At 37.7% G+C, this 18,898-nt stretch overlaps 1 protein-coding gene across 1 annotated transcript; it reads left to right on the forward strand.

The window, feature by feature from the left end:
* The first annotated feature begins 14 nt into the window (after positions 1 to 14).
* GOLT1B (golgi transport 1B) lies at positions 15 to 18,001 on the forward strand. Its single transcript, XM_070754335.1, has 5 exons — positions 15 to 285; positions 6,109 to 6,200; positions 8,400 to 8,578; positions 9,896 to 9,977; positions 14,227 to 18,001. The coding sequence occupies exons 1-5, from the start codon at positions 261 to 263 to the stop codon at positions 14,263 to 14,265; spliced, it is 417 nt and encodes a 138-aa protein (XP_070610436.1). The 5' UTR covers positions 15 to 260; the 3' UTR covers positions 14,266 to 18,001.
* Positions 18,002 to 18,898: the final 897 nt, after the last annotated feature.

Below are 18,898 nucleotides of genomic sequence, written 5' to 3' on the forward strand. Positions count from 1 at the left end.
ACCTCGAGAGCGCCGGAGGAAGGAAGCGGAATAAAGCCGGCGCTGATTGGTTGGGCGCTGTCGCCCCAATGGGATGGCGTTTTGGATCGCGGCGGCGGCGGGCGCCTCGGCGGCAGGAGGAGGCGGGTCGGCAGCCGAAGCCGGGTAGTGTGAGGGGGCTGCGTGTTTCCGGAGGACGTGGCGGACGGGCTCCTTGAGGCGGCTCCGTCTCCTTCTCTTCGGTTCTTTGTCCGGCTGGCGCGGCGGCTGTTCCCGACATCATGATTTCCCTCACGGATACGCAGAGTGGGTGAATTTGGGGGGGTGGGGCGGAGGCCAAATATTGCTGCTTCTGTAGTAATGAGCGTTAGCATTATCCTCCCCATTTGCAGCATACTAGCTTTTTTCATCCTTGTTGTGTTCCGCGAGCCCCTTCATTGCTTTCCAACGTTAAGCGTTAATATTAAAATCATGTTAGCATCGCTTGGAATGGGAGGGAGTCCCCCCTCCCCGGGTGGGAAACACTCCCTCTGGAAGGTTCCCCTTTCTTCACCCAATATAACTATAACCTAAAATAAATGGCCAAAGGCAGCAGCGGGAAAAGCTGCAGGGATGCGACCGGGCAATTAATTCAGCAACAGTTGAGCTTTGCTTTAAGGCGTGGTTTCCTTTAAAATATTCTTTGCTTTGCTTTAAAATATAGTTTATGTATATTTTATACACACACACACACACACACACACACACACACACACTACTATTACTATTGCACTATTACTATTATGCACTACTATTGCTAGTTTTTTCTCATTATTCCTATCACCCTCTCCTCCCACTTATGACTCTGTGACTGCAACCTGTTGCTTGTATTCTTAACATTTTATTAATAGTGATTGTTTCTTCATTGCTTATTTTACTCCTATGACAATCATTAAGTGTTGTACCTCATGAATCCTGACAAATATATATTTTCTTTTATATACACTTAGAGATAAATTCCTTGTCTGTGTGTCTGTGTCTCTCTCTGTACGTATATCTGTATATACATTGCTTAAAATAATAACGGGAACACTTAAACAACACAATATAACTCCAAGTAAATCAAACTGTCCACTTTAGAAGCAACACTGATTGACAATCAATTTCACATACTGTTGTGCACATTCAACTTTGTACAGAACAAAGCATTCCATGAGAATATTTCATTCATTCAGATCTAGGATGTGTTCTTTAAGTGTTCCCTTTTATTTTTTTGAGCAGTATATATACAGTACTGTATATGTAAATACACACACACACACATACATCTCAATAATTGTTATAAAAATGTGAGTTCCAGGTATACAGTATTTATAATTTATATATTTATTACAATAAATATAATATTTATAATATAATAAAATATATTATTATATATTTTTTTAAAAGCACACCTTGAAACGCAGCTCAATTGTATACACATCATTATTTGCTACTACCGCAATTGTTATTTTGGGCTGTGAGACTTTCACAACTTTTCACATGGCATGATTCCTACCACTGTTCCTGTACCTATGTCTTGTTATATGAAAAAAATGTCTATTTTATATGAGCATCAGACATGCTGTAAATGCAGAGTGCTTCTACCCTGGGGGCCCTCCAGCTGTGTTGGGTTTTAATAGGTAGGTTTAGGATGTGAAACCCAAATTCATTTTGTAGTCATTGGATTAAAAGAAAGCTGGCATAAAACCATCCAAGATGAACTATCAAGAAAATTAGAATTATTTAAGATAGTGTAGGAAATTAGCGCCCACCCCTGCTGAAAAAATAAATATCGTACAAAATATTTTAAAAGGCCGAACATTATATAGAATATCTCCAGAAACATGCTTTTAGGCAAGAAAAAAGACTCACTCTTAGTAGCCCCCACCTTTGTCAATGTGCCACCAAGGGATGGCCCAGCTCACCTTTAATAGCTGGACCAATCTATTCTACATAACAAACAGCCATATTAGGAATTGCCCAAAGCCCTTTTCACCATCACCCAGCAAAGGGTCAGCCAAATTTGAATTCAAAAATGCAGCCTGCAAAGTTGCTTCTGCATGGCACCATGGGAATCTGACAACCAGAGTGCATTTCTTATATAGGAACAGGAAACTCTGAGGTGGAGTCCAACAGAAGTTATAAAAACTTAGAACTGTCTTTTTAGCAACTGTCCTTTTTTTCCTCTGTACCCAACATCTGGAAAATTGTGACCCACCTTTTTCTATACAGGAGCTCATGCCATGTGCTCCCGTCCACTATTAAACTTTCTTTCCAAGCAACCTCCATTAATCCGGTGGGTTTTTCCCCCACTTGGAACTGAACCCAGAAGAATATTACTTCCTAATAAAATGGGTTTTTTTTGCCATATGTTGGTTCAAAATAATCTGTGGTGTACTTGATCTTCATTGTTTTCCTGCAACATTTTATTATCCAAGTAACCACATGAGTGCTACTGTGTAGGGTTTGCTCTGTTTTTTATACTCTAATCAGGGATTTAATATTGTGAAAACCCACCCCTACCAATCCCCTGGCAGGGTAAGCTACTGGGAATCTCTCAGAAAATCACACATTCACTAGCACTCATGATGTTACATAGCTGGGTAATGAAACGTCTGTAACCCAAACTCAGAGCACCAGGGACTCCATTGTTCAACCCTGAGCCAAATATATTCTCTAATATTAGAAAATAATCTGAACATCAGTGTTATAATACTTGGATTTTATATATATATATATATATAAATTCAAGAGTTAAATGAAATATAGCCTTGTTTTAAAATCCATTAAAATGTTTGTATTTAGCCTTGAAAGTAAGCAGAGGAGGGATGCTAAATTATTTGACTAGGTGTAAAGGAAGCAATTTCCCACCTGTCAACCAGTTATTTTGCCTGTGTGAAATAACTTCTCACCTATGGCTACTAAGTGAAATGTTTAAATATACAGAACTGTGTTAAGGCACAGGCTATCATTTATTGCACATTTAGGTATTTGGTGTTATGGGGATTTAAATAAGGGAAGAACGGGTTTCTGCTTCCACAAAAGTCTAAACATAAAAAGCTAGACCAACAAGGCTGAGTGATCAGTGGCTAATCAAGACTATACTATATCTAAAAGATAATGAGCATTCCATAAAAACTTGTGAGAAGCAGCAATAAAATAGTTTATCTCTCACCTGTTCTTTTGGTGAGCACTCCAGGAATGTTTACACTGTAGGCTATATTTGAGTAAATGCTCACAGAATTGATTCTTTTATAAACAGTCTTCTATAGAAGCAGTCTTTTTCATGTAGTATAACTTCAGTTGGATAAATTAGTGCTTTAGCTAAGGTATATAAAATAAAACGATTTCATTATTACTCATAAAAGTTGCACAAGAAAACGTTTAGCGTGTTTGCACAAGTAACGTAAATGTGAATATTATGCAATTTCATGGAACATAAAGAAGCAAATTCATAATTGTGAGCATAGTTCCCTCTAAGCTGAGCAGTGAGCAATCGCTCACTTAAAAATCATCATCAACTCAGAGTTTTCCAAACCTGCCCAGAAGCCGAGAGGAAAAGAGTGAGAGGGAAGGAGAGAGAGAGGAAGAGAGGAAGAGAGAGAAACAGATAGAACAAAGAGAGGAAGGAAAAGAGAAAGAAAAAGAATGGGAGTAAGGAAGAGAGAAAGAAAATCAAAATCTAGTTTGAAACTAGCTCAACTATTTAAGTATTTTTGATATTGATAGAGTTGCCCTATTATGAGCTCACTGTTATAGAAACACAGTACAGTATTTTATTTTGAAATTCTCTGAGGCAAATGGGTTTTTTATTTGTTTGTTTGTTTGTTTGTTAGTTTGTTTGTTTGTTTATTTATTTATTTATTTATTTATTTATTTATTATTTCTGTGCCGCCCAGTCCCGAAGGGACTGCTGCTCAGACACTATACTTTTCCGCCCACCCCCCAAAAAAATTAGAGGGAACACTGATTGTGAGAATCAATTTAGTGCCAAATGTATTACAATTTTTAAAGCAAAACTTTTTTAAAGTTATACAGAAATCTGTTACATGCTGGGGAACCTTTAAGCTGTTTAATTTAATCTATGTTATCAATGTTGCAATGTCTTGCCCCATAGTTGTTCTTCTTTGGAGCTCCATCCTCCTGTACTGTCCCCACGGAGCAGTTAATTCTAGCTACTGAAGTAACTTTACTGCTCACTCCCTTCTCTCTCACACTATTGGGTTAATGCCAGAAATCTGATACCTCATGATGTCCGCAATTTGAATCTGTCAAAAACTGCTGCTTGGTCTAAGTCACCACTTAAAGCATAAATATATTTTATTTCTCTGTTGATTTGCAGAAATATTCCAGTTTCTGTTGTCCAAAAGTGTCATTGTATACAGTATATGTAACTTTTAATTTTACTGAAACAATAACTTGTACATTATTTGAAGAATTAACAGTTCACGAACTTCAAAACCAATTTTGAAGTTCACAAAGGAGAGAAAATGAGCCCGGTTGCATTTCTTTACTAAATACTGAAAAAAAAGCTTCCTTTCCTTAGCAGCCTGCTCAGTTACTATGCTGGTTGCAAAAGAGAGGTAGATTGCTTTGTTCTTCTTCCAGCTGTTTGTTCTCTCCTTTGCCTGTATGTACTTGCCTATTAGTGATACGGTGGCTTAGGGGCTAAGACACTGAGCTTGTCGATCAGAGGTTTGGCGGTTCGAATCCCTAGCATCGCATAATGGAGTGAGCTCCTGTTACTTGTCCCAGCTTCTGCTAACCTAACAGTTCGAAAGCATGTAAAAAATGCAAGTAGGGACCAACTTTGGTGGGACAATAACGGTGTTCTGTATGCCTTTGGCGTTAGGTCATGCCAGCTACATGACCATGGAGACGTTTTCGATCAGTGCTGGCTCCTTGGCTTAGAAACAGAGATGAGCACTGCCTTCTAGAGCAGTGATGGCGAACCTATGGCACAGGTGGCACGTGGAGCAATATCTGCTGGCACGCAAGCCGTTACCCTAGCTCAGCTCCAATGTGCCGGCCAGCTGATTTTTGGCTCGCCCAAAGTCTCTGGGAGGGCGTTTTCGGCTTCCAGAGAGTCTCTGGAGGGATGGGGGAGGGCATTTTTGCCCTCCTCAGTCTCCAGAGAAGCCTCTGGGGCCTGGGGAGAGCAAAAAACAGACCTACTGGACCCACCAGAGGTTGGGAAATGGGCTGTTTTAGGCCTCCCGAGCGCTTCCAAGAGGGGGCAGTGGAGGCCATCCCCAGGCATTGAATTATGGGTGTGGGCACTCACACATGGGCTTTCGGCACCTGAGGAAAAAAAGGTTCGCCATCACTGTTCTAGCGCATATATGTGAAGGGAACCTTTTCCTTTTCCTTACTTGCCTATTAAACATTTCCTGGTCATCATATTAATTCTTAAAAATAAAATGGATGTACCTTCATTAAAATAGCTTACTCTGCTTAAGGTTGTGTCTGAAAAATTAAAATAATTTATAAATACTGTGGGGCCCTTGGTGCTCTCTCAGTTTGGCTATTTTTTCGCAGATATCTCATTAACCAACTATATGATCACTGCTAGAAAGGAGTAGGGTTTTCTCTCTATTTATGTACTAGTGGTTTGCCCTGTCAATGTTGGTGTGTGTGTTTTTGGTGATTCCCTGATTATGTTATTGCTTACAGTTAGTTTGTCTAAGTTGGTAATTCCTTGATTGGGTTTTATTTACTGTTTCCTTGAGCTACAAATGAATTGCAATGCTAGAATAGATGGACCAGAGTTGCGGTGAAATCAAAATACAGTTTTAAAGCAGAGATTTAATATTAGAATAAAACTGATGTTCAGGTTTTTTGGTAAAAAAACTAATTTTTGTTTCATACATTTAGTTAATCATGAGTCTATCTTTTTTTTAAAAAATAGTCTTCATGGAAGAAATATAAGTAGATTATTTTAAAAAGTCTTTAAACTGTGAGTGGAAAAATAATTGAGTCTTCATAATGTGTAGTTATGGACATTAAAAGTGACCCTGGCTAATGTTATAACTGTAGATAAGGTTTCAGCGGTTATTTTTCTTTTCTTGCTAACACTCGAGTAATTAATACCCCTTTTTTGTCTTTCAGAAATTGGCATGGGCCTTACAGGTTTTGGAGTATTTTTTCTTTTCTTTGGAATGATCCTATTTTTCGACAAAGCACTTTTAGCTATTGGAAATGTAAGTAGTTTTGCATGAATACTATTTGCACAGAATAATAGGATTCTGAAAGTACCTATGTTTAACACAGACCATTCATGTAATTCCCCTCTGGCCAAATTCAAACAACAGTCTAGACAGAAATGAGATTGGATAGCTCGACATACAGCAAGTTGCAGAAACTTGTACATAGAGGAGCCAACCATTGTTGTTTTAAACGTTTAGTTGTGTCTGCCTTTGACAACTTTATAGGCAAGAGCTGTCTATGCTATCTTGTCAAGTGCAGGTTTTTTTCAATTGTTGAATATTCAACTTCATATCAAATTTGATATTATCAAGCTAGCGTGTCCTTTGCTTGCCCCTTGCTCTTGTTCCAAAAAAGCATTCCTAGCTTCATTGCCTTTTCCAATGAATTTGCACAAATGGTATGATGAAAGTAAATCAGATGTAGTCTTATAATTTTAGCTTCTATGATTTATTTATTTATTTATTCATTCATTCATTCATTCATTCAATTTTTATGCTGCCCTTCTCCTTAGACTCGGGGTGGCTTACAACATGTTAGCAATAGCACTTTTTTAACAGAGCTAGGCTATTGCCCCCACAATACGGGTCCTCATTTTACCCACCTCGTAAGGATGGAAGGCTGAGTCAACCTTGAGCCGGTGATGAGATTTGAACCGCTGACCTTCAGATCTACAAGTCAGCTTCCGTGGCCTGCAGTACAGCACTCTACCTGCTGCGCCACCAAATTTATCTGGTTTTATATGATTTAACACCTCTCTGTTAGTTACATGGTATAACCAATAATTTACTCTGGAACCACAATTCAGAGGCATCAATTCATATTTGACATAGATTGCCAGACCATTATATTATAAAGTTTTAATATGTTTTATGGGTAATCCACGATATATGACCACAATTGAGCCCAAAATTTCTGTTGAGAAGTAGGACAGTTGTTAAATGAAATTTTGTCCCATATCACAACTTTTCTAGTTGCTAAATGTCTGGGGATGCTCCAACAGTTAATAATTTATTAGATTTGTATGCCGCCCCTCTCCAAAGACTCGGGGCGGCATACAAATCTAATAAATTATTAACTGTTCTAAGTGAAAAATGGTCATAAATCACTTTTTTTCAGTACTGTCATAACTTCAAATGGTTAGTAAACAAATGGTTGTAAGCCAAGAACTACCCGAACTTGTTTGGTTATGATCTGTTAGTTGAACAGGCATTGTGTTTTGCCAATGTAGGGTTAGTGTTCAATGTGTTGTGTTAATCTAGACTTCTATTTGGGGGAGGAGACAAAACAATGCTAAAATACAGCAGTGTGGGAAATGTCACCAAGGTGAGATATTAATTACTTAAATGACATACTTATTGCTAGTTGTGAATAAAAATTATTCTGGAGAGGAAAGATGCTATTTTTACAATGGTAAATTTTGCAAATCCCTATTTATTACCATCTTTAATCCTTAGCAACCTAGGCATGAAAGTCAGCTGGCTGACTTAGGACCAGTCTCTCTCTTTCATCCCAAACCACCTCACAGGATAGTAGTTGTGGAGCAAACAGGAGAAGGAAGGAGTATTACATACTTTCATCGCTTTAAATTATTTATAAACATAGTAAAGGTGGGAGAAAAATAAATGTTTCTCTCTAATCTATCATGTTACTAATACCCCTAAAGTCTTTATACTGTAAATTATTTATCTCCCTTTGCAAACAATTGTGTTTTTTGATTGTGCCAACATTATAAAAGATACCTTTAAGACAGTGGTTCTCAACCTGGGGGTCGGGGCCCCTTTAGTAGGGGTCGAACGAACGTTTCACAGGGGTCGCCTAAGATCATGGGGAAAAAACAAATTTCCAATGGTGTTAGGAACTAAAGATTCCATTCTGCACCTTGAAAGATATTTTTACAATATGAGCAATCAGGCATTTACAGTGGGGGTGTCCCTTTGACCTTACTGCCAATCAGCTTAAAGGTCTGTTGGGAGAATCCGCCCTAGACGTATGATTGGGGGTCACCACCACATGAGCAACTATATTAAGTGGTCACGGCATTTAAAAGGTTGAGAACTACTGCTTTAAGGCATTCCTGTTTTCTTCAATAGCAAATTATTGGTATAGATGTTTGTAGAATATTTGTATTGAATATGAATATTTTCTCTCTGAATATTTCCCACATTCAAATGTGTTTGCTTTCATTTCTGCAGGTTTTATTTGTGGCTGGACTGGCTTTCGTAATTGGTTTAGAAAGAACTTTCAGATTCTTTTTCCAGAAACATAAAGTGAAAGCCACTGGTTTCTTCTTGGGTGGTGTATTTATAGTTCTTATTGGCTGGCCTCTGATAGGAATGGTCTTTGAAATTTATGGCTTCTTCCTCTTATTCAGGTAAGGTCTTCTTGAAAATTTGTATTTTTACTTAATTGTATGTCAGATGTATTAACCGCCCATCTCCCTTACAGAGAGACCATTTAATGTTGGTTCCAAGTATGCTTTTGGTTGGCTGTCACTGAGAAATTACAATTTCTGCTTGAGTTTATAGATATTTGTGATTTCAGATATAGAATAGAATTCTTTATTGGCCAAATGTGAACACACAAGACATTTGTCTTTGGTGTATATGCTCTCTGTGTACGTAAGGAGAATAAAATTCATCAAGAATAAAAAGATACAACACTTAGTGATATTCAAGGTTACTAATAAGCTATCAAATTGTACTAAGAAACAAACAAAAACAATATAATTGAAAGATACAAGCAACAGGGTTATAGTAATAAGTGGGAATAGATAGATTCATTACATTACAATTCAGGTTGATTGCAACAAAGCTTTTACATTTGTTCATTCCTTAATCTTTGTTAATGAGGAACAATAGCAGATGTATAGGCTCACCTTGGGTCACATATTATTACAGTTACTTCTTAACGTTGTTAAATTTTATCATTCCTAGCCTTGTAGGTTCATTGTAATCACTTGCCACATGACAGTAGTTTCATTAATTGTATAGTGCAAATACGAATTACCAGAGAGATTACTTTTAACCTTATAAAAGTGTAAATAATCATCAAATGATCAATGAGCTTAAGTTCAAAAATTCCTACCATTCCACTGTAACTCAAGCAATTTAATAAAAATAGTAAAAATGTACGCTATGACGACTGCTACAATGAACGAGTGAATGAATGAATGAATGAAGTAAATTATAATGTGAGGTACCTTTTGTTTTTAGTTAGCAAAAAAATTCTATCTCGCATGAAATACTGAGGCATCTCATTGTTTGGCTTATGGGGAAAACATGCTTAAAGGCATTTTGTTTGTCTTAACCCCAGTTTGTTTTCTATTTATACATTACCTTAATTGTAGTTGAGGATACCACAATGATGCAAAGTGGGAACTGGTTAATAATAGCCATGAGTTCTCTAAAGCAGTGTTTCCCAACCTTGGCAACTTGAAGATATTTGGACTTCAACTCCCAGAATTCCCCAGCCAGCGAATGCTGGCTGGGGAATTCTGGGAGTTGAAGTCCAGATATCTTCAAGTTGCCACGGTTGGGAAACACTGCTCTAGAGTTACAAAATGCCCATAGTGGAATCTCCTGTTCCTGGGCTGATCCTTTTAAATTGCTTGTTTTAATAACTTATATTTCGCAAAGGGAACCTATTTGAAAAAGCCTTCTAATCTGTAATGTATTTTTTTTTTCCAAAGGGGCTTTTTCCCTGTGGTGATCGGTTTTATTAGAAGAGTGCCAGTTCTGGGGTATCTGTTGAATTTACCTGGTATACGCTCAGTAAGTATTAAATAATTTCACATAATACACAGCAAGCTTTGTTTTCCTTCTATTTCTTGGATTCCATTTAAAAATCTGGACCAGCTTGTACACAGATGTGCATTCAAAATATGGGTCACCAAATGCTTGTATTTGCCTTCAGGTAACAATGATAACAGGATTCAAAATTAATTCTGTATCAGGATAAACTAGTCTTCCCTATCCTTCCATATGTTCTCCAGATTTCTTTGGACATCATCTCCCCATGTTTCAGGTCAGAAGAGACATAATTTTACCCTGAGTTTTTTCTTCTCTACGTGGATTTGAATTAGGACAGTTTTCATACAGTCACTCACAGGGTGTTTTTTTAGTTATCTTGCAGTTGAATTTAAAATTAAACGCTGGTTTGACATAGAAATAGACTGGTCCTGTAGTTTCAAGAATGTTGATATGCATAAATTATCATGTCATACATAAAGCCTCCATCAGATTTACTCACGTCCCTTTGTCAGTATAAATCACAGGTTTGTCAAAAGCTACTTACCTCCTTTCAACATTCCTGGATTTTTTGCACTTTTCCCCATTGTTTGTTGTCAGTGATTCATGTAAGTCTTCCTGACATATAAAAGGAGTCTGAATGAACATATAACACAAATAAAAATGTAAAAGGGGCAAATATTTCTTGACAGAACTGTAGCTACCATTTATGGAGCTTAATACAAAAACATTATTTTCCCCCAAACTTAACAAATAGATACTACACTCTCTTCTCATTTAGTGACTACATTTTGCTCCAGTGGCTTGTTTGTTAAATAAAATGGTTGCTACGCAAACATGTGACCTAGAGAGAGAGAGAGAGAGAGATGGTAGAAAAATCCTTGGTTGCTGCTGTGTAATTCAGGTAAAGTTCTCTTCTACAGTGTCTTGTGCCTGGCATTGTTGTTGACCGCTTGCACAGTGGAGAGATTGCTTAAACTGCCTCTTCTCGAACTATTTTTGTCTGCAACACTTGCCTAAAATGTGCTAACCTCAAGTTAAGGGACTCCGCTCAATGGCCTTAACTGATTGGTTACAAACCCCCTCCCCATTGTAGCGCAGCTTGAAACTGACCAGACCTTAATCAGTTTTTCACACTGAAGGTTTTTGTGGTTGCCCAAATTAGGAGAGTATTGGTCAGAAATTGAATTTTTGGCCACCCTGTGCTACTGCCATCTTTGCAACTGGTCACTGAGCGTGGGCTGTCTGTAATGATTATCCAATTCTAGTTTGAAGCGACAACCTAACTTTCTCTAAATCTGTTGGGGCCTATGAATGAGGACAGTTAGGGATCTGAGAGCAAGGGAGAACTTTTTCTTTTAAGACTGCTAAGTGTCCGTTTTTCTTAAAATGGGCTTGTGGTGTCCTGTTAGGTGCATTAAGTCTTCGGAGAGGGGTGGCATATAAATCTAATTAATAAATAATAAATAATAATTAAATAATAATAATTTATTAGATTTGTATGCCACACCTCTCCGAGGACTCGGAGCGGCTCACAACAATACACCATGTACAAGTCTAATATTAAAAAAACAATTTTAAACCCTTATTATAAAAAGAAAAACAATCACACAACCTAACAGACCATACATAAACCATAATAGCTAGGGGCATATCAGTTTCCCCGTGCTTGGCGACAAAGGTGGGTCTTCATGAAGTTTCAAAAGGCAAGGAGGGTGGAGGCAGTCCTGATCCCTGGGGGGAGTTGATTCCAGAGGGCCAGGGCCGCCACTGAGAAGGCTTCCCCTGGGTCCCACCAGACGGCATTGTTTAGTCGACGGGACCCGGAGAAGGCCAACTCTGTCACTATTATAATATATAATAATATAATATTAAATAAATAATAATATATAAATAAATAAATTATCTCACCCGCCTCCCAAATAATAATAATGGGAATCATTTAGAGGGTGCTTGAGAACAATCTTCAGAATGGCCTGCATGTATGTATGAAGGCTTTCAGAAAAGGTTTCACTCTAGGATAGTTGTTTGAGGCAGTTGAGAAAACAATCAAGTAACAGGAAAGGCATCAAGAGCTTATCCACATGCCATTTTATTTTGAGCATCCTTTTTTTCCTATTTTGTGCACCAAGACTGTCGGGAGCAGTAAATTAAACCAAGCAAATATAACAGATTTATTGTTCATAGCTGATTAAAAGGAAATAGTTCAACTATCACCACTGATCACCTAGTTTGGATATAATGGTTTCTGGAGATACAGAATAAAGTTGAGGAATCTTCCCAGCTAAAATATGCTCCGGACAGCTTGTCAGATAATAGCAAGTTGACATTATCGTATATTGCTGAGATGAAATCCAACTGCTGGGGGTGTTTCTAGAAGGGAATATGGCAGGCCTCACCAGGTGTATCCATGACTACCTGTTGCCCATGTCCATCTTTACAATGGTCAATGCTCATAAAATAACATGGCAGCATCCTTGTGGATGTTGACACATTTCTTTGCAGCTCCATTTCTAATTTTGCATTTCTGAAGTTGTTTAATATTAAGCATGTGGTGGCTGGCATTTGTCATGGTGCATTATAAATTGAGAATTTTAATTAGGATACATATGATAGACATATATATATACCGTATTTTTTGGAGTATAAGATGTGTCTTTTTTCTCCCTAAAAGAGGCTGAAAATTTGGATGCATCTTATGCTCTGAATGTAGCTTTTGTCAAAGCTTTTTTCCCCAACCCTAACGAGATGCTAACGATGTTCTCTTCTCTTAACCTTGCAAACTCTTTCATTGTTACTCTCTCCGAATAATGTTTTTCCAGCCCTAAGTCTTTGCAGGCTTTTTTTCATTGCTCTACCTGCTCTGAATAAATTTCTTTCTAGCCCTAACAATGTTACTGGCTTGCAGGCTCTTTCATTGTTACTCTCTGAATAAGGTTTCTTTAAGCCCTAACCAGGGGATAAAATAATGTGCAGAAGCTGAACCAGATTAAGGGTGCTAACCAGATGAATATTTATTTATTTATTTATTTATTTATTTATTTATTTATTTATTCGACTTCTGTGCCACCCAATCCTGAAGGACCCCGGAGCGGCTTACAACAACAATATAAATACAATATAAATATTGTAAATAGATACAAAATAGATATGCAGATTTTATCCACCTAATTTCCTCCCCAAAATCTAAGGTGTGTTTTATACAGTAGTACCTCTAGATACGAGCTGCTCCACATGCGAGTATTCCAAGTTACGAGCCACGACAGGAGCGAAATTTCTGTTCGACATCCGAGCTCAAATTCGGGATACGAGCCGAGCTTCCACTAGGTGGCGCAAGAATCCTTGCTTCTGGTTATCTCGGCAGGGGAAAAATAAAGTCTAAAGGCATTCGTTCGAGATCCGAGTTGATCCGACGTACGAGCTCGGTTCTGAAATGAATTAAACTCGTATCTAGAGGTACTCCAAAAATACGGTATATATCATATTTTCAGGATGTAGTTGCAATTACACTTAGGCTAGGAGAAGCATGCTGCCTTTTTCTCGGCCTGACAGCGTGCCATGCTAAAGATTGGCACATTTTGCTTTATTGCTACAGGAGCCTCTGAACCCCACATTATGCCTTAGTTTCCAAGACATCAGTATATCTAATGGACTTAGTTAATATAGCTGGGTTTTCTCCTTATATTAAATCTACTTAAATAACTGTTCATAATTTGGCTTGACATCTTGCTTATTGCTTTTCTGTATCAATATCATTTATAAACTGGACTCTATGGAGTTAAATCCTTTTGGAAAAGTTAATTCTTGATGTTTTCTTCAAAGCCTGCGTAGGTTCAGGAGACAATTCCCAGTAATGGTTAGTTGAAAATATCATCTTCAGTCTATTAATGCATGAATGGCTGATTATTTTTCAAAACAATATTCTTTTCTTCCCCCCTTTGGGTTATTGAGCCTAACGGTTTTTATACTTGCATTATTTCCTATTTATTTTAATTTATTTTTTTTCATTCTGTTGCATCTTCATGTTGCTATGTGTTAACATAAAAACATACCATGGCTAAATGCGGTTGTAATGCAAACGGTCTTATTTTGTGTAAACTACATAAGGCCTTGGTTAGTATTGTTTTAATAAGATTATACTACACCCGGTCACTCACTTAAAATGCAAGTGCTGAAGTAGCATTAATGTGTTCCATTCTTAAAGAATGTATTAAATTACGATTTCTTTTCCCTACTCCAATTCCACCTTCCCTTCTGTCTCCTTTGCCCACAGCTTGTAGATAAAGCCGGAGAAAGCAACAACATGGTATAATGATTGACAAAGATCCTGAAGACTGGTTCTAAATTTATATTATTTATAAAACCTTCATGAAGATCGGTCAGTCCAGCACAACGATTTTGTTGTATACAAAGGCAACATTTGTAATGGTGTTTGAAGTAAGTTTCCAATTTACACCATAGTATACAGTAAACCTATTTAATATATTAAAAAAAAGAAAACCAGAAGCAAATTTGCAACCTAAGACTTGGCATTGACATACCGGGGATGCTGTGAACTCAACTGGCGAAAAAGTCACGGAATGTTAGAACTCTTCAAGGCTTCTTCACATTTTTGGAGTACAAGCTAAAATGCAGCAAGCTCTCTTTGGAATTAACAGTGCCTGTCATTTTTACCTCCTTACATCGGAAGGTGTAATAGAGTGATCATGGGTCAGTTGGTAAGGCGTGGCCCTTCTTGCTTCCTGCTTGCCAAATTTATTACTTCCTCCCCTTTTTTTGGAAGGAAAAAAGAAAATTTCTCCCGAACTGTTTCTTCTATTGAACGCGAGACAGCTTCCTTACGCTTGATTCCCACGGCGTTTAAAATCTCATTTTTAACGGTAGCAGAAGACTTCATCACAAGTCCAGCTGTATAAATCTCTCTGTAAATAGACGCTGAAATAAATCTTTGTAGGAAAATGTTGCAAGCCAAATGTAAATTTTCATTACCTACATCTTTTACCTTTGGAATATGCAAAAAAAATAATCATTTTTTGTGCGGAATTGTACAAAACTCTGTTACAACCATTCCTGGATTCGTTAGATGTGTGGTTTAGCAGGGAATGTGGAAACCAGTTTTACATGCCTTTCTACTGGTTCTCTTTATCCCAATTACTGGCAAGTGTCGGAGCAAGAAGTAACCCTTTTCCTCATGGAATAAACTATGTGCACATAATATGTAGCTCCTGAAGTGATTTGCTTTGCTTCATGATGTTCACACAGTTTATGAAACGGGAGTTGCCTAGCTCACAAATTTGTGCAAGGGCACTTCAATCCTAAGTCTTGTTTTTAATTTGGTTATTGGTAGCCAACATATAAAGTCCTAAAACATGAAGCATCATGTTTTGTTTGCTGGCAGTATCTGAGATCATCCAAGAGCTAGATTTGAAGGACTGAGCTTAAGCGTCCTACTCTTACTCTAAGGGAGCGTGTTACGAAGCTAACTTATTGTGTAAATAACTTTTTCTAACCATCAAACAAATCAGTCAGTTTGCTGGTAAGTCTTGGGGAATTATATTGGTAGCCTTGATCAAATGGCACATTAATTTATAATACTTTTAGACTATGAGAAACAATTCCTATTGCTACAGATGGCAATTGTGTGGACATTTGACTGAACTGGCAAAAAAGAGGAAATGTAAACAACTTAAGCGATAGGAAAATCACATTCCTTTTTCGGCCCTTTTCAGTGGTTCTTGATCATAAACTTGTCTCGATGTTACTTTTGTTGAAGCAAGCATGTTAATGCAAAGCTATTGATTTCTTTAAATTGGAAAGGCTCAAACAGCCAGACAAATATCTTGGAGTGAATAAACACTAGTTACTAATACCCAAGGATGTTCTATTAAAAGTGTACTAAGTGATTCTTTAAGAGAACTTTTTGATGAGACGAATTGATTCTGTAAAGCTGTGAAAATCATTTTTGAATTGGCGCTTCAAGGGACATTTCTCCATGAGTGTTCCCACTGTAGAGGAATTAACAACAAAAAAATTCCATTATGGATCATTCTGATCCCAAAATAGAACACTCCAATTTTGAAACAAATGGTCCTTGTGTGTTCTGGTATAGTTTGATACAAAATGGGCCTGCTTATGATGTTGGACCGCTTCCAAAAACATTCGGAACATCCTGTTCCAGAGTTGCAGTATTATTGACATGCTCCAGTTCCATTTCTTTGATTTCATCTTGGGAGAAGTATCCCTTAAGAACTTTTGTTGCTTTTGTTTTTTGTTTTGCTTTTTTTCTTTGCCTTTAAACCAAAGTTCCCCAACCTTTCTGGTTTTGTGGACCGGCCGGGAGAGAGGGAAGGGGATGGTTCCATACAAGGAGCAGGAAAGGACATGAATGTGCACAGCTCCATTTGCACAAGTGGCTGGCAAGCACATCTGCCACTTGAACAAATGGAACATGTGCTCCCACAGCTCATATAAGTGAGGTGTCCATTTGCACACTCGCCCACCACTTCCACAGCCCGGTTCGGAAGGGATCTGGACCCAGTAGGGGTCACGGCCCAGAGATTGGGGAATCCTGCTCTAGGCAGTTGTTTGTTTTGAGTCTTAAAACAGATGTGAGTGATCTAATTGTCCCTACAACACTGGTAACATGGGGTGTTGTTTTATATTGCAGACTCTGTCTCTAATTATTTTAAATAGAATCCTGTTGAGTTGAATAGGCCATGGTCAAAGCATAAACCTTAAACATCTTTGCTATGTATGTTCTAGTTCTTATGTGATACTTTGGCTGTAGAAAATAACTTTTAACTGACTCATATTTTAAACCATTTCAATTGTTTGTGGGCTGGGAGAGATGATTAAGATTTGGAGCAATGGCACATATCCGCCTTAGAGCTATAAATTTGGGTTTCGTCAGATGATTTGCAACTTTAGAAATATTTCCAGAAGGATCAGGCTGCCAGATTATCTTAGGTTTTACAATGTGTCTCATTTGAGTATTGAGACTCCAACAACACACTACCAAGTAAGAAGGATTCCTATTGCAATAGGAATAAAAATCTTCCTATTTTTGTTGCTTTTCCATGTTGTGAAGATAGCAGAGGAAAACATTGCTTCCAGTCATTTCGGGGCATAATCTCATCAAAACTTCATCAGACCTCCACTGTTTAATTCATCATGCCCATGTGACATTCGGTTAAGTCATAATTTAATTAAATGTAAGTGAGACGTTGGTTAAATAGCAAACATAGTGTCATGGTGCTCTAGAAAGTGAAGCGAAGACAATTTGCTGCTTATGCTGTCCAGTTTGGATGGCATCCTTCCATTTTTCTGAGATTCACATTAAAATTCAAAACAGGTGTTTTTTTAAAAAAAAAATATGTCAAAGGGTAGTTTTTAAGTCATCACAGTGCAGTCATCTAGTACCATTGCTGTTCTGTTGTCTTGCCAGATCTCTAGAGTTGCTTACAACTGTAGCTTACAAGTTGCAAATCAGTGGAAGGTTGCAAGTCTAGTATATTTCACTTTCATTTCTCTTTCACAAAAAAGGAACAATCCAGAGAATTTGATTCAATTTAAACTAGTTTGCTGTGTTGTGCTGTTTAAAAAATTATGTTTACATTCAGGCAGCCAGGGAGGAAAATATAATCCTTGCAAACTTCTAAGATCTTCTAGAGCAATGCCAATTCTGTAAAACCTCATTTTGTTACCGCTAAGGGTAGCCTTTAGCGGTGACAAAATGAGGTTTTACAGAATTGGCATTGCGATAGAAGATGACTGAATGGTTAATTAACCTTAAGGCTGTCTTAGGTTTGTATACTTGGGAATGATTGTGATTACACTACATTGAGGCTCATTTCCAGGAGTAAACATACCTAGAACTGAGCCTAGTATGTTGTAATCATTTGCAGAAATAATATCTTTTGTAACAAATAGGATCTCCCCATTTAAGTGTAATTCTTGATTGCTTAAAAAAAAATCAAATAAGGATCCTGTTTTGGAGAATATATTGTAAATATACTTGTCATACCTTGAATAAATGGATACTTTTTCTACGTCCTGATCGCCAATCGTGTCATTACCAAAAACCTGGCTATTAAAATGCAGTGTTTTTCCCACACTCTGGGAAAGGAGATCTGTTTAACTGTATATACCAGTGGTACCTTGGTACTCATCATGAATTACTTCTGGGAAGCCCATTGAGTACTAAAAATGTAGAATATCAAGCAACTTTTCCCCATAAGGAATAATGTAGGAAAACACAAGGCAGCTGACACTGAAAGGTTCTAGCTTGTGTGTTGTGTAACTGGACAAAATTTTCACGACAAAATACACCGAGTTCCAATTTCGATGAGTTTCAAAACTGAGTACCAAGATACCTCTGTAGGTTTACAGAGGGTGCTTTATCCAGTTTCATTCTTTATAATGAAGTTGGAAGGTGATGGACAAGAACAGAAAAATAAGAAGTCTAGTTCTGTCTAAGTGACTTTGGGCCTGTCCCTTCTTTCAGCTCCTAAGCAAGGAGACAAAAAAATGATGACTCCAAAAAGATGGTCTTGAAAGCTTCATGGACTTGCTTTGTTGTTATCAGGAGTCAGGACTGATTGTAAAATAAAACAAAACAATCAAATAATTTGTTAAATCAAAATCAAACAGCATAGTGAGTGTCTTATACACGATGTCTAATCTGGAATCCTTGTTCATCAGAATCTGAGCATCTGTCCATTTGTGTGAACCATAAGAGTTACTAGGACCAGCACATGAAGCATTTAGTTTGCCCTTTAATTGCAGGGGTCTCCAATCTTGGCAATTTTAAGCCTGATGGACTTCAACTCCCAGAATTCCCCAGCCGGTGCCAAGGTTGGAGACCCCCTGCTTTAGTGTTTTACTGACATCGGCTGCCTTATGCCTTAACAAAATAACAAATTTGTGTCTTTGATTTCTTTTGTGGC

This window comes from Erythrolamprus reginae, chromosome 6 (genome assembly GCF_031021105.1).
Source record: "Erythrolamprus reginae isolate rEryReg1 chromosome 6, rEryReg1.hap1, whole genome shotgun sequence".
NCBI classification, from domain to species: Eukaryota; Metazoa; Chordata; class Lepidosauria; order Squamata; family Dipsadidae; genus Erythrolamprus; species Erythrolamprus reginae.

Excerpts from the sequence above, each read along its gene's own strand:
- GOLT1B (XM_070754335.1), top strand. The coding sequence starts at position 261 with ATGATTTCCCTCACGGATACGCAGA. Across the intron at positions 286-6,108 it reads TTCCCTCACGGATACGCAGA|AAATTGGCATGGGCCTTACA; the intron begins GTGGGTGAATTT and ends TTTGTCTTTCAG. Across the intron at positions 6,201-8,399 it reads CACTTTTAGCTATTGGAAAT|GTTTTATTTGTGGCTGGACT; the intron begins GTAAGTAGTTTT and ends TCATTTCTGCAG.